This window comes from Lepeophtheirus salmonis, chromosome 1 (genome assembly GCF_016086655.4).
Source record: "Lepeophtheirus salmonis chromosome 1, UVic_Lsal_1.4, whole genome shotgun sequence".
Taxonomy (NCBI): Eukaryota; Metazoa; Arthropoda; class Copepoda; order Siphonostomatoida; family Caligidae; genus Lepeophtheirus; species Lepeophtheirus salmonis.
The window spans coordinates 30,411,908-30,422,681 of NC_052131.2; the positions used below are offsets into that span (position 1 = coordinate 30,411,908).

General features: G+C 31.3%; 1 protein-coding gene across 2 annotated transcripts; it reads left to right on the forward strand.

The window, feature by feature from the left end:
* On the forward strand, positions 1–5,743 carry LOC121128534 (homeobox protein extradenticle). Of its 2 annotated transcripts, none has more exons than XM_040724122.2 (5): positions 1–380; positions 1,561–1,732; positions 2,478–2,731; positions 2,788–2,988; positions 3,876–4,803. In XM_040724122.2, exons 1-5 carry the CDS (start codon positions 117–119, stop codon positions 4,071–4,073), a joined length of 1,089 nt encoding a protein of 362 aa, XP_040580056.1. In that variant the 5' UTR covers positions 1–116; the 3' UTR covers positions 4,074–4,803. The 2 variants fall into 2 exon arrangements, with proteins under 2 accessions (XP_040580056.1, XP_040580064.1); XM_040724130.2 differs by having other exon boundaries at positions 3–380; positions 1,561–1,726; positions 3,876–5,743.
* Positions 5,744–10,774: the final 5,031 nt, after the last annotated feature.

Sequence of the window (10,774 nt, forward strand, 5' to 3'; positions counted from 1 at the left end):
AAACTAATAAGAGCTAGCTAAGAAAGAAGTCAAGCTTTGTTCATCACGGCAACATCGATATTCTATTCTTGCGTGTGTGCATCGTATTGGAAGAAGAAGAAGGAATCCTCGATATAATGCATCCGCTCACGGGTACAGGATATCAACCAGGTTACTTAGAGGGTCAACAACAAAGTCCTCAAGCGGGAGATACGGGTCCTGTGGGTTCACCTCCGACTGAATCTGCGGCCTCTGGCGCCTCCAACAACGGATCCTCCACAACCCCTGCTCCCGCGGAAAATGGGTCTAACAACAACTCGGGAAATGCTACCTATTCGGATATCAATCAAATCCTGGATCAAATCCTCAATATCACGGATCAATCCTTGGACGAAGCACAGGTACACGTCGTCGCCGGATCTGTGACATAATAATAAAGGATCCTTTCTCCCATCCTGCCCCTGGAATCAACACCTTAAGTTGGTCATTTCTATTCACTCACTTAAAAGATCTCATCTCATGACAAATACGAACCCTGGACCCCTTCGTGCCATGAATATGCATCCATTCCGCTTCAAAACTTGTTTTGAATAGAATATATATTTGCTTAAATGTGTGCCCTGTACAAATTGCAACACTCTTGCCAAATCTTACACTAGAAGTCCTTTATATTACCTTGATTATATAAATTCCTTTTCGAACACTTGATATCCCTACCAAAGTGCGTTTTCACGTGACGTGAGCATTGTTGATGCATATACCCCATTTTGTAGGCCTGAAGAACAGTTTTGTAATACAATGAAACCCCCTTTTTCATTCATATTAAGGAAAATAATGGATGCCAAAATGGGACCAACAAATCAAAGGACTTAAATCTGACTATCAAAAATATATCTTAATGGCATAGTTTGATTATATTTCTGACCATAACATGTATTCAAAATAAGTTATTAGATCGTAATACAGTCTTATTTACATAGTTTAGATGGTAAATTAACTAATTGAAAGAATAAGATATTTCATAGGGATTTTCCTCAGAGATTACTTTGATTATATTCAAATATCAGTGTTTTATCAAGTAGTATTCAATGTAGATCTTTTCTATTTATTTGTAAAGGCATTTGATGGACTTTACTCATAGTTCATTAAATATCATCTATCAACCCCCCTAAGATGGGGGTCTCCTTCAATGATGATGTAATTTATAAGTCAGTCAGGAGAAAACGGTCTATATATATTTACGAGAAAAATATTTTTTTCAATGTGCCACATTATACTTGTCAATTAGTATTTTTCTTACGATTTATATGGGGAATATCGAATGGAAATTCAATAATTGATATGAATAACTAGATAGTAAATTCTTCATTCAAAATGTTTCATCTCATTTTTTATTGCAAATTGTACATAATTAAATTGAAACCCACCCGTTAAATTTATATTGAATCTATATCAAATATTCAAATAGTTGTTCTATATCCAATCTTGTGGGGCTTGTAGATCCTATATTTTTGTATGCTTAATTATAGCATATCATCCCATCTATCTATGTATATAAATATATTTATCTTTCATTTGCAGGCTCGTAAACACACTCTGAATTGTCATAGGATGAAATCCGCCTTGTTTTCCGTTCTGTGTGAAATTAAGGAAAGAACCGTCCTATCCCTTCGGAACGTTCAAGATGATAACCCTCCTGATCCTCAACTCATGCGTCTAGATAACATGTTAGTTGCAGAGGGAATTGGTACTGGTAAGGGTTATTTCACATTGTATTTTTTAGTAATTAATTAGATCAACAAGTCTTTTTCCTTCTTGTATAAATACAAATATCTGACAGTAATTGTATGATGCCAAATTTATGTGTGTATATACATAAACATAAATAATCTATTTTTCATTGAATTTATTTCTTCTTCTTTTATTGACACCTTTAAATGCATCAACTAAGTATTAAGATCCTTTTTTTTTTTAATATATGAAGTATAGTTAAAATCAGGATATAAAATAAAGTATTAAATTGCACACGTTTTTAATAATGCACATTTATATAAAAAAACGTATTTGTTTAGGAGAAAAGAAAGAAAAAGTTGTTATTAAATAATAAAAGCTAAGTAAAATTTGAAAGATGATTACTTGTTCATTTAAAGATGCCTGAATCCCCCCTTACTTCGCTGATTCACTTATTATTTTAAGTAATTCTTCCATGTTGGCCTTTTTTCATATGTATATATTGCAAACTAGCGTAAATTTCTCTAGAAATTTCTATATGCATTTACATTGTAAATATTTAATTTTCATGCAATTTTTTTGGACTATTGTCAATTATGGATTACGATGCAAAATGTAGAAGGAGTTGTTACTCTTGATGGGTATTTTTCTTTATTTTGCATATCAGGCGTCTCCTTGGTTACTATATACTATACCAATTTTTATAATATGTATAAATATGAATTTTGTATTACAGCAATTTCCCATTTTTATAATTTATTTTATAGATAAGGCTGGAGCTACTGCAGCACAAAATCTCCAAGATGGAGCAACAGCGATTGAACACACCGACTACAAAAATAAACTTTCTCAAATAAGAACCATTTATTCACAAGAAGTTGAAAAATATGATCAGGGTTGTAACGAATTTACTACTCATGTTATGAATTTACTTCGAGAGCAATCACGAACTAGGCCAATTACACCTAAAGAAATTGAAAGAATGGTCAATATTATTAATAGGAAGTTTAGTGCAATTCAAGTAAGTTTCTACAAATACTTAACTGATTGATGATTAATACATTATTTTGATTTTAGATTCAATTGAAACAAAGCACCTGCGAAGCCGTCATGATTCTACGCTCCAGATTTTTGGACGCTCGTCGAAAGAGACGGAATTTTAGTAAAAAGTCTTCCGAAATTCTGAACGAGTATTTCTATTCTAATTTAGCGAATCCCTACCCCTCAGAAGAAGTCAAAGAAGAATTAGCGAGGAAATGCGGCATAACTGTGTCACAAGTATGTAAATATTTTTGTCCTAATATACCCCTACTTATCGTGGACCATTGGAATCGTGTTAGGGTCAAGTCCATTGTTGTGAAGCTCACATTTATATATGTACAAATATATTTTTTCTTATTATTTGATTTATACTGTAAGGAAATGTTTGGTGCCCTCTATAAAATCTACGTTACAAACATGGAACAGTCCTAAGTTGTTTACCCGAGTCACAAAACTCCTTAGTTCTTTCCGATTGGGACTAGAAAAGGGATATTCTTTTACTTTTTGACTAAAAAGGACTTAAGTTACATTAATCAAGCCATTTAGCCCGAGTACATATATTTTATGTATTATTTAGTGTTAAAATCGAGTATTACTCGAACTTGAAATAAGTGCGACTTTACGAAAGCGTACAGTTTATTGAAAATACATATATTCCTCCATAACATTTTTATTATGTTTAAATTCGACTTTACTTGGACTGAAATGATTAACCAATTTTCAAGTATGATTATAAAGTAAAAAATTACATACAGATCCTCCTTTCTTATTTAAAGAAGAGTTTGTATTCTATTAAAAAGGCCAAAGAAGCCACATTGCATAATATGTTGAAATTCTAACTCAAATGTGTGTTTTTATTGTCCTAACACGGCCTTGATTCGGCCCAGAGCTCAAAAATACGAATATTGTGTTACTTATTATACGTTTTCTCCAGATTTTATATATCAAAGATGTGTATTCGAATCACAGAACTCCTTATTACTTACTTATTTGAGTCCAAAGTTACCTTAAACAAATCACTTGACTCGAGTACACTTCTGTTACGTATATAGATAGTATTGCTATAAATATTTACTTCGTTTCATCATACTGTTGTCTCGTTATTAATATTATTTCCTTTCTAGGTGAGTAATTGGTTTGGCAACAAGCGGATTCGCTATAAGAAAAACATTGTAAAAGCTCAAGAAGAAGCCAATATGTATGCTGCTAAGGCAGCTGCTGCGGCTGTAGCTCCTGGAGGAAGTTCTCCCTGGGGCGGCTCTCCTTTCCCAGGTGGAGCAGGAGGTAGTGACGGAGGAGGAAATTTCGGACAAAACTTTTAATTTCTACCTTTTTAACATTTGTTGTACTATCATCATCGCCAACTCAAACACCTCCATCACACACACATCTACCACCACCAAATCTAACAGACTTAATCGAATCTTCATTTCTCTCTCTCTTTCTTTCGTCGTCCAGGACAATGACGACGAAGACCTCATTTATTATTATTATTATACCTCTTCTACTCTGCTGCTGCTGCGACAACTGCTAAAGCAAGAAGAATGGGAATCTCTCTTGTTGTGTGGATCTCTTCTGTATTCTTCTTCATTTCTTTATAACTCAAAAACGAAAGAAGAAAAATCATATTAGGGGGGAAGAATTTACTTTTTGTACGTAGTTGCATTTTTTCAAAAAGTGAATTACAAAGTATTATCCTCCATTTTTTTTTTGGTCTCTCATTGAATTATTCAAATATTATACTTATTGTGTCTCCCTTTCATTTAAAAAAAAACATTAAATTTGTGGACCTTTTCTAAAAAGGAAAACCTTTCAAAAAACAATACAAAAAGCTGAGTTTAAAACGTATTTAAATTTTTTTTTTTTTTTTTTTTGGAGAGAAGCAAGTTCTTTATTTAGTAGTTTTTTTTATCTGATTTAAAAAAAAAATATATATTAATAATATGATGCCTCAATTAAATGAGAAAAATAAAAAAAAAGATCTTACGGTTGTGTATGTGAATCTCTTTGTTAGTTAATAATTATAATAATAATACTGTTTGTACATCTTAATTATCTACGAGCGTATCCGGTGATATTTTTTTCTTCAAATTTCTTATAAAACCCTTACATTTTGTACATTTTTTTTCTTGCTCGTTGTGACATCTTTATGTTCGTGTACATTTATATATACACTCCACAATTTCCTCTTCGCCCCAATCAATCGATCAACACAAAGAGAGTCTTCCCTCACTTCACATCCCTGTTGTGTGTTTTTTTTTTGTTTTTTTTCGCTTCCCTGCCTGTCATGATTTTATTTTATGTCTCAATCTATAATATATAGAGTCATTATCTCTCATTATGTTTTCGCAACAATTTGACCATTTTTTTAAGTATATATTATATTATAATATTATTATTATAAGAAAAGAGAAAGCGTTATTTAGTTCAGGCCTATGTTATTATTATTTTTTCCCTTTCTAATGAATTTTTTTATTTCTTTTAAAAAAATATATAGAATCAATCTCTCATATAATTATTATTATTCTTATTTAGTAGTAATTAACTCTCAAAATAGATCTTTTCCCCCCCGTTTCCTCTTTCTTCTAAAAACATATAAAGTTCTCCATTCATACTTGTTAGTGTGTTTTTTTTGGTTTTTTTCCACATTCCAGTATTATTTTTGTATGAAACAAAGAAAGTGTTTAAGGGGATGTTGCGTGTGTTTTGATACTGTATGTAGTGTGTTGTGAATATCTCTCTTTCTTTTGTATTTTGAAGTTATTATTTGTAAAGAAGCTGCAAAGAGGAAGAAAGAAGAATAATTTGAATCTTTCTTAAATTCTCTGGCTCCTCACAATGACTTATTCAATCATTTACTCACACGCTCCCGCCGTCTCATCACACTTTCCTTACTTTTGCGTATTAGGTTCTGTCAAATATTTTTAATTATTTTATTATGACTTCTACAACTACAATAAACTCTACAACCACTTGATGAAATGTTAACGAATCCATACGTTAAAAATGTGTGTCTTTTTTTATCATTATACTATTATAATTAAAGTTATTAGTATCTTTTTTTTTCTTTTTAAATGAATGTAAATAGATTATAATTATTCATCGTGTACAATCTTTTCTTTATTTCGTGTTGTATGTAGGGGTGAGGAGAGGAAAGAAGTATTTGATTCCTTGGCGATTTTGTAAGTTTGCCTCCTGACTAAGAAAAGAGGGATTTGTCATTTTATTGGTAGGCTTATTTTAACAGTGAGAAATGGGCCAAATAAATTTGTTAAGTAGTGATATGCTATGAGCAAAGTTCATTAATTGGTACTCGATTTTTAACTTATGAAATTTTTTTCAAAAAAATTTATTTTCTATGAAGAGTTGTGAATTCAAATTTTTTTTATTTGAAATATTTTCCAAATAATTTAATTTTGGGATTTTTTCATGCGGACGCCCCTGCAAAGGAGAGTATTTACTCTGAACCTGTCAAAACTTAAGATTATGCCTATTGTTTTTAAAGCAAATTACATTATATGTTATAATCCCACTGTAATTAAACATTTATGTCTTGATTATATAAACTGTCGAATTACGCTTATGACCACGATTCAAATAAGTTAAGATAATTTTTAAGTTAGTCTGTTAAACATAAATTATACCAAAAAAAGTTAAATGACAGCTTTTAATTACGAGTATAGCTTAAAGTCCTAGTGTTTTTTTAAGAAACATGGAAATAGTCTAGTAACAAAATTTAGCTCGCGTCAAATCAATAGTTTTAAGGAAGAAAAATTGTTGCGTCTTGACGAGGGAGAGACGCAACAATTTACCATTATGTCAAAGGTAGGACATAATAATTTAACCTTAATAATTTAATTTTACGGCCTTTTTAATCCCGACTTCTCTTTAATTAGTTTTTTATCACCATAAGATTTGAGACTCTGTTCGAGACTGTTTTTCCCAAGCCTTTCTTAAGTGATTTTTCTAGACCAAAAGCTATATTTGGTTCAGGCTGTGGACCAGTCTTTTTTTTGTGAGACCAATTTTTTGTGTATCCTAAGCATTTTTTAGCGTTTTCTTGATGTTGGTACTAAATCGTATTTTTTTTTATTTGATTTTTTTTTTCTTCAAAAATTTTTCCTTAGTTGCTGTTAAATTTGCTAAACACTCAACTGAAAATTTTTCACGATTTTATTTTTGCTCGAGTGTGAGCATTCTATTTTGCACACAGCTTTCTCATGCCGAAATTTTCAGATAATATGCGATATCCCGCCCGTTTTGAAATGCCTACGATTTCTTCTAGCTCGCCCATTTTCAGTGTACGCTCCATCAATACCGCTTTGTGGATTTTCTGCACAATTTATGGAGTCTTCATTTCATTTGTTCGATAACTGCGATGCTTGTCTTGGCTGCTCGTATGACCTCGTTTAAACTCACTTAGTCAAAATTTACCTATTGCAAACGAAGGAACAGACTCACTTAGAGTAAAATCCAGTTCCACTTTTATATTGGTTGGGCTGAGGCCTTTCAAATAAGAGTAATGTATCACATAACGATGACCAATTTTCTCCATTTTCACATATTCTCACTGAAAATATTAACTATTGATGGATGCCAAACAAATACTATACAACGTGGCACCTTCAAACTTTGAAACATATGATTTATAATTGATTATTTGTAATACATTGATTTTTTTTGTAAACAATTATAGCCATTTCTTAGTCATGCCGGATACTTATGACACCAAACCAACATGTATCAGAGTTTTGTTCTTTGAGGATAAAATAGCTAACCGATCGGTTTGAAATTTGACAAATGAATGTTCTTGATAACACGGTGAATTAAAATTTACTTTAAAAAGAGAGGAACAATATTTAATAAACGACTTCAAAAGATTCCTAGGTGATATGGAGTAATTTTAATACTACAGGGTTGACCTTATCTAGTGGTACACATATTATTTTTTTCAATTTTTCAAGAGTAACATTTAAACAAGATGTTTTGTGAGGACATTTATTTAACAAAATCATTTAAAAATAGAGCTTGGCACAATTTTTATTCACTATGTGAGCCTCAGCTATAGTAATTGCCTCAATACGAGGCCTAAATCCCTAGCATACCTTGACTATGTTGTCAGACTCGTGCTTAGTCCACTCCTTCTTAATGGAAGCCTCTAGAGACTGTACACTCGCGTGAGGAGTAGCACACACCCTATCCTACAGAAGAGTCTCGATAGAGTAGTCCAAGGGGTTCGTGTCTAGAGAGGAGGGTGGCCACATGTTGAGGTCCCTAAAGTTTGGAAAGTTGTCTTTCAGGGTGCCTGTGTTTTAACAGCACGTTGACACGGAGCTCCGTCTTTAGTGAAAACAATGTTGTCCCGAACTTTTTCAGCCCCAAGGTAGCACTTTCTTTTCAAGAAGTTCGACGTAAGCATCTGCATGGAGCCGTCCTTTCTCTCCACAAAAATGGGAGGGCAGACTCCGCAACGCGTAAGAACGTGGTTCCGGGTGGACTTTTTGTTCTGAAGACATGTTTCACTGGAGTTGAGACATTGTCTGGATGTTCAGTTGTGATGTAATGGCTGTTCTACCTTGTCACAGTGGAAGTAACGCTGAAATTTTTTCGGAGCAAAATATTGCCCGAATCTTTGGTTGCATTGAGAAAATTTGGAATCTTCTTTGGTCTTTCAAACTGCCTCAGCTTGTTCTGTTCAGTAATAAGATGTCTCTGATTTTGTACCGATGTCATCCCGGATTGAAAATAATAAAATGTGTACCACTAGATTAGATCAACCCTATATAATGATTACTTATACTTAATCAATGCAACTCTAAAAGAACATTTAAAAAATAAATAAATATATATAGTTAAAGAAGGGGTAAATACCTTGAAATCTATTGAACTCTCTTTCGAAGATATGATTAATCCCAAGGAGGTCATTAGGGGCCAAAATATATTATATTGAAAAAGTACCCAATTTTTTACAGCTTAAAATTATGTATTTCAAAACAATTATTACTTATGAACATATAATCTGAATTTATATATTAATAAAATTAAAAGTAACTTAATAAACATGGATTCAGACAACTTAGTACAGTCTTAATAAATAAGATAGAGTTCCCGCATAAAAATACAAAACCGACACTAGAATCAAAACAAAAATCAACAATAATTGATTTGTTAAAATATTTTTTACAGTATGAATCATATTTACTGGTATTTCTAAATTTAGATAAAATATTAAAAACTTATGCAGCATTAAAATTAATTTGATGTCTGTATGGACCAATATTACACTAGTCCATTTTTGGCATTTATTTTTTGAAAATGTTTTCTCCTATAAACCTAAAATATGAATTTTGGTAAAGAATGATCATTGACAAATTTTGAACGATTTTGAAACGATCAACGACCTTATATTATTAATAATTAACATTTTTCCTCCGAAAAATTGTGTTTTCTTTCTCAATTATGTCCCAAACTCAGGCAGATTTTATTAATTTTATCTTTTAACCATTTGTACACAAATAAACTATTTTTAAAGATATTAGTGATGAGACAATTCCATGGAAAAAAATCCTGATGCCGATGCGATTCTAGTAAAATTACTGATGCTGATTCTTCAATATTTTAAAAAAATAGTAAAAAATACAATTTTGCTATCAGGGGCGTCTACAGGATTATATTTTAGGGAGGGGGGCTTGGTTTTCGGAAGTTTTTTGAAAAAAAAATCCAAAAATTGAAATTTTGTATAAGAAATTTTGAAAAATTAAATTTTTTTAAGGATACATTTCGATATTTATTTTTTTTTCAAAAATCTACAACTGACACAAAAAAATAAATTTTTCGGAAAAAAATTTCAAAGCCCATGGCTCTTCTCAAAAAGTTACTGTTTTTGGAGAAAACTTTTCAAAAGCCACAACTGTTCACAACTAACAAAAATTTTTGAAAAAAAAAAAATTCAAATATTAAATTTTCAGGAGAAAAATAAAAAAATACTTAATTTGTCATAGAAATTTAAATTTTTTAGAATTTTTTTTTTGAAAAATTGAATTAAATTTCAAATAATAATATTCTATTAAAAAGCAAAAATTCCCTAATTTTGGGTGGTTTAAATATTATATAAGAATCGGAATTGCAAATTAAAATTTATTTTCCCGATGCCAAATCCAGAAAATACAGCTGATTCGCCAATTCCCGACTCTGATTAATCGTACCGTCACTCAAAAAATATTAATGTATTGTTTTTAATAGTTATTACATTTGATTGAAAACAGAATAGGAGGGCAAAAAATCTTTTTTTTAAATTGTTCAAAACTTTGTAAATGATCTGGTTTTACCAAAATGCGTGTTTTAGGTCTATCAGAGCTCATCATTTCTAACAAAGCCAATATATATAAAACAAAAATGATATGGTTTTAACTTGTAAGAGTATTTTATATTTACTGGAACATGCCAAAATGAAATTTGTTACTTGTGTTAATATTGAATAAAAATTAGTGATGTGCCACGAGCAAAACGCGTACATCGGACCTCAACTTTTATGAGGTAAATAAAAAAAAAGACACAAAAACTGGACTCGTAAAAAAACCCCGTCAAAACTTGGGGTTCTTTGTTTTTCTTTTTCGAGCCCATATTAACATGTAAATATTCCAAGACTGACTTCCTTTCTCAAAACTCCAAAATACTTATTCAACAAAATTCAACTTGCGTCACATCACTAATTAAAACATTTGTGTTTGCTTTTTGTGTATGCATACCTATCTGTGATATCTGTAAAAAACCCTACAATAGTGAAGACTCAGCATATGTGCATATTATTTATTTCACTTTTCAGACCCCCCGTCATGTTAACTTGGCTTAGTTATAATATATACTACAAACCATCCCCCCAGGTATGGACTTCTTTCTTATGATAAAAGTCGTAATTCGTTTATTTCAAGCATTCATAGAGTGCATGAGGAATATAATTATTTATTATATTTATACTTTGTTGTGTTGTCTGGAATATCTAAAATAAAATGTGGATATTTGC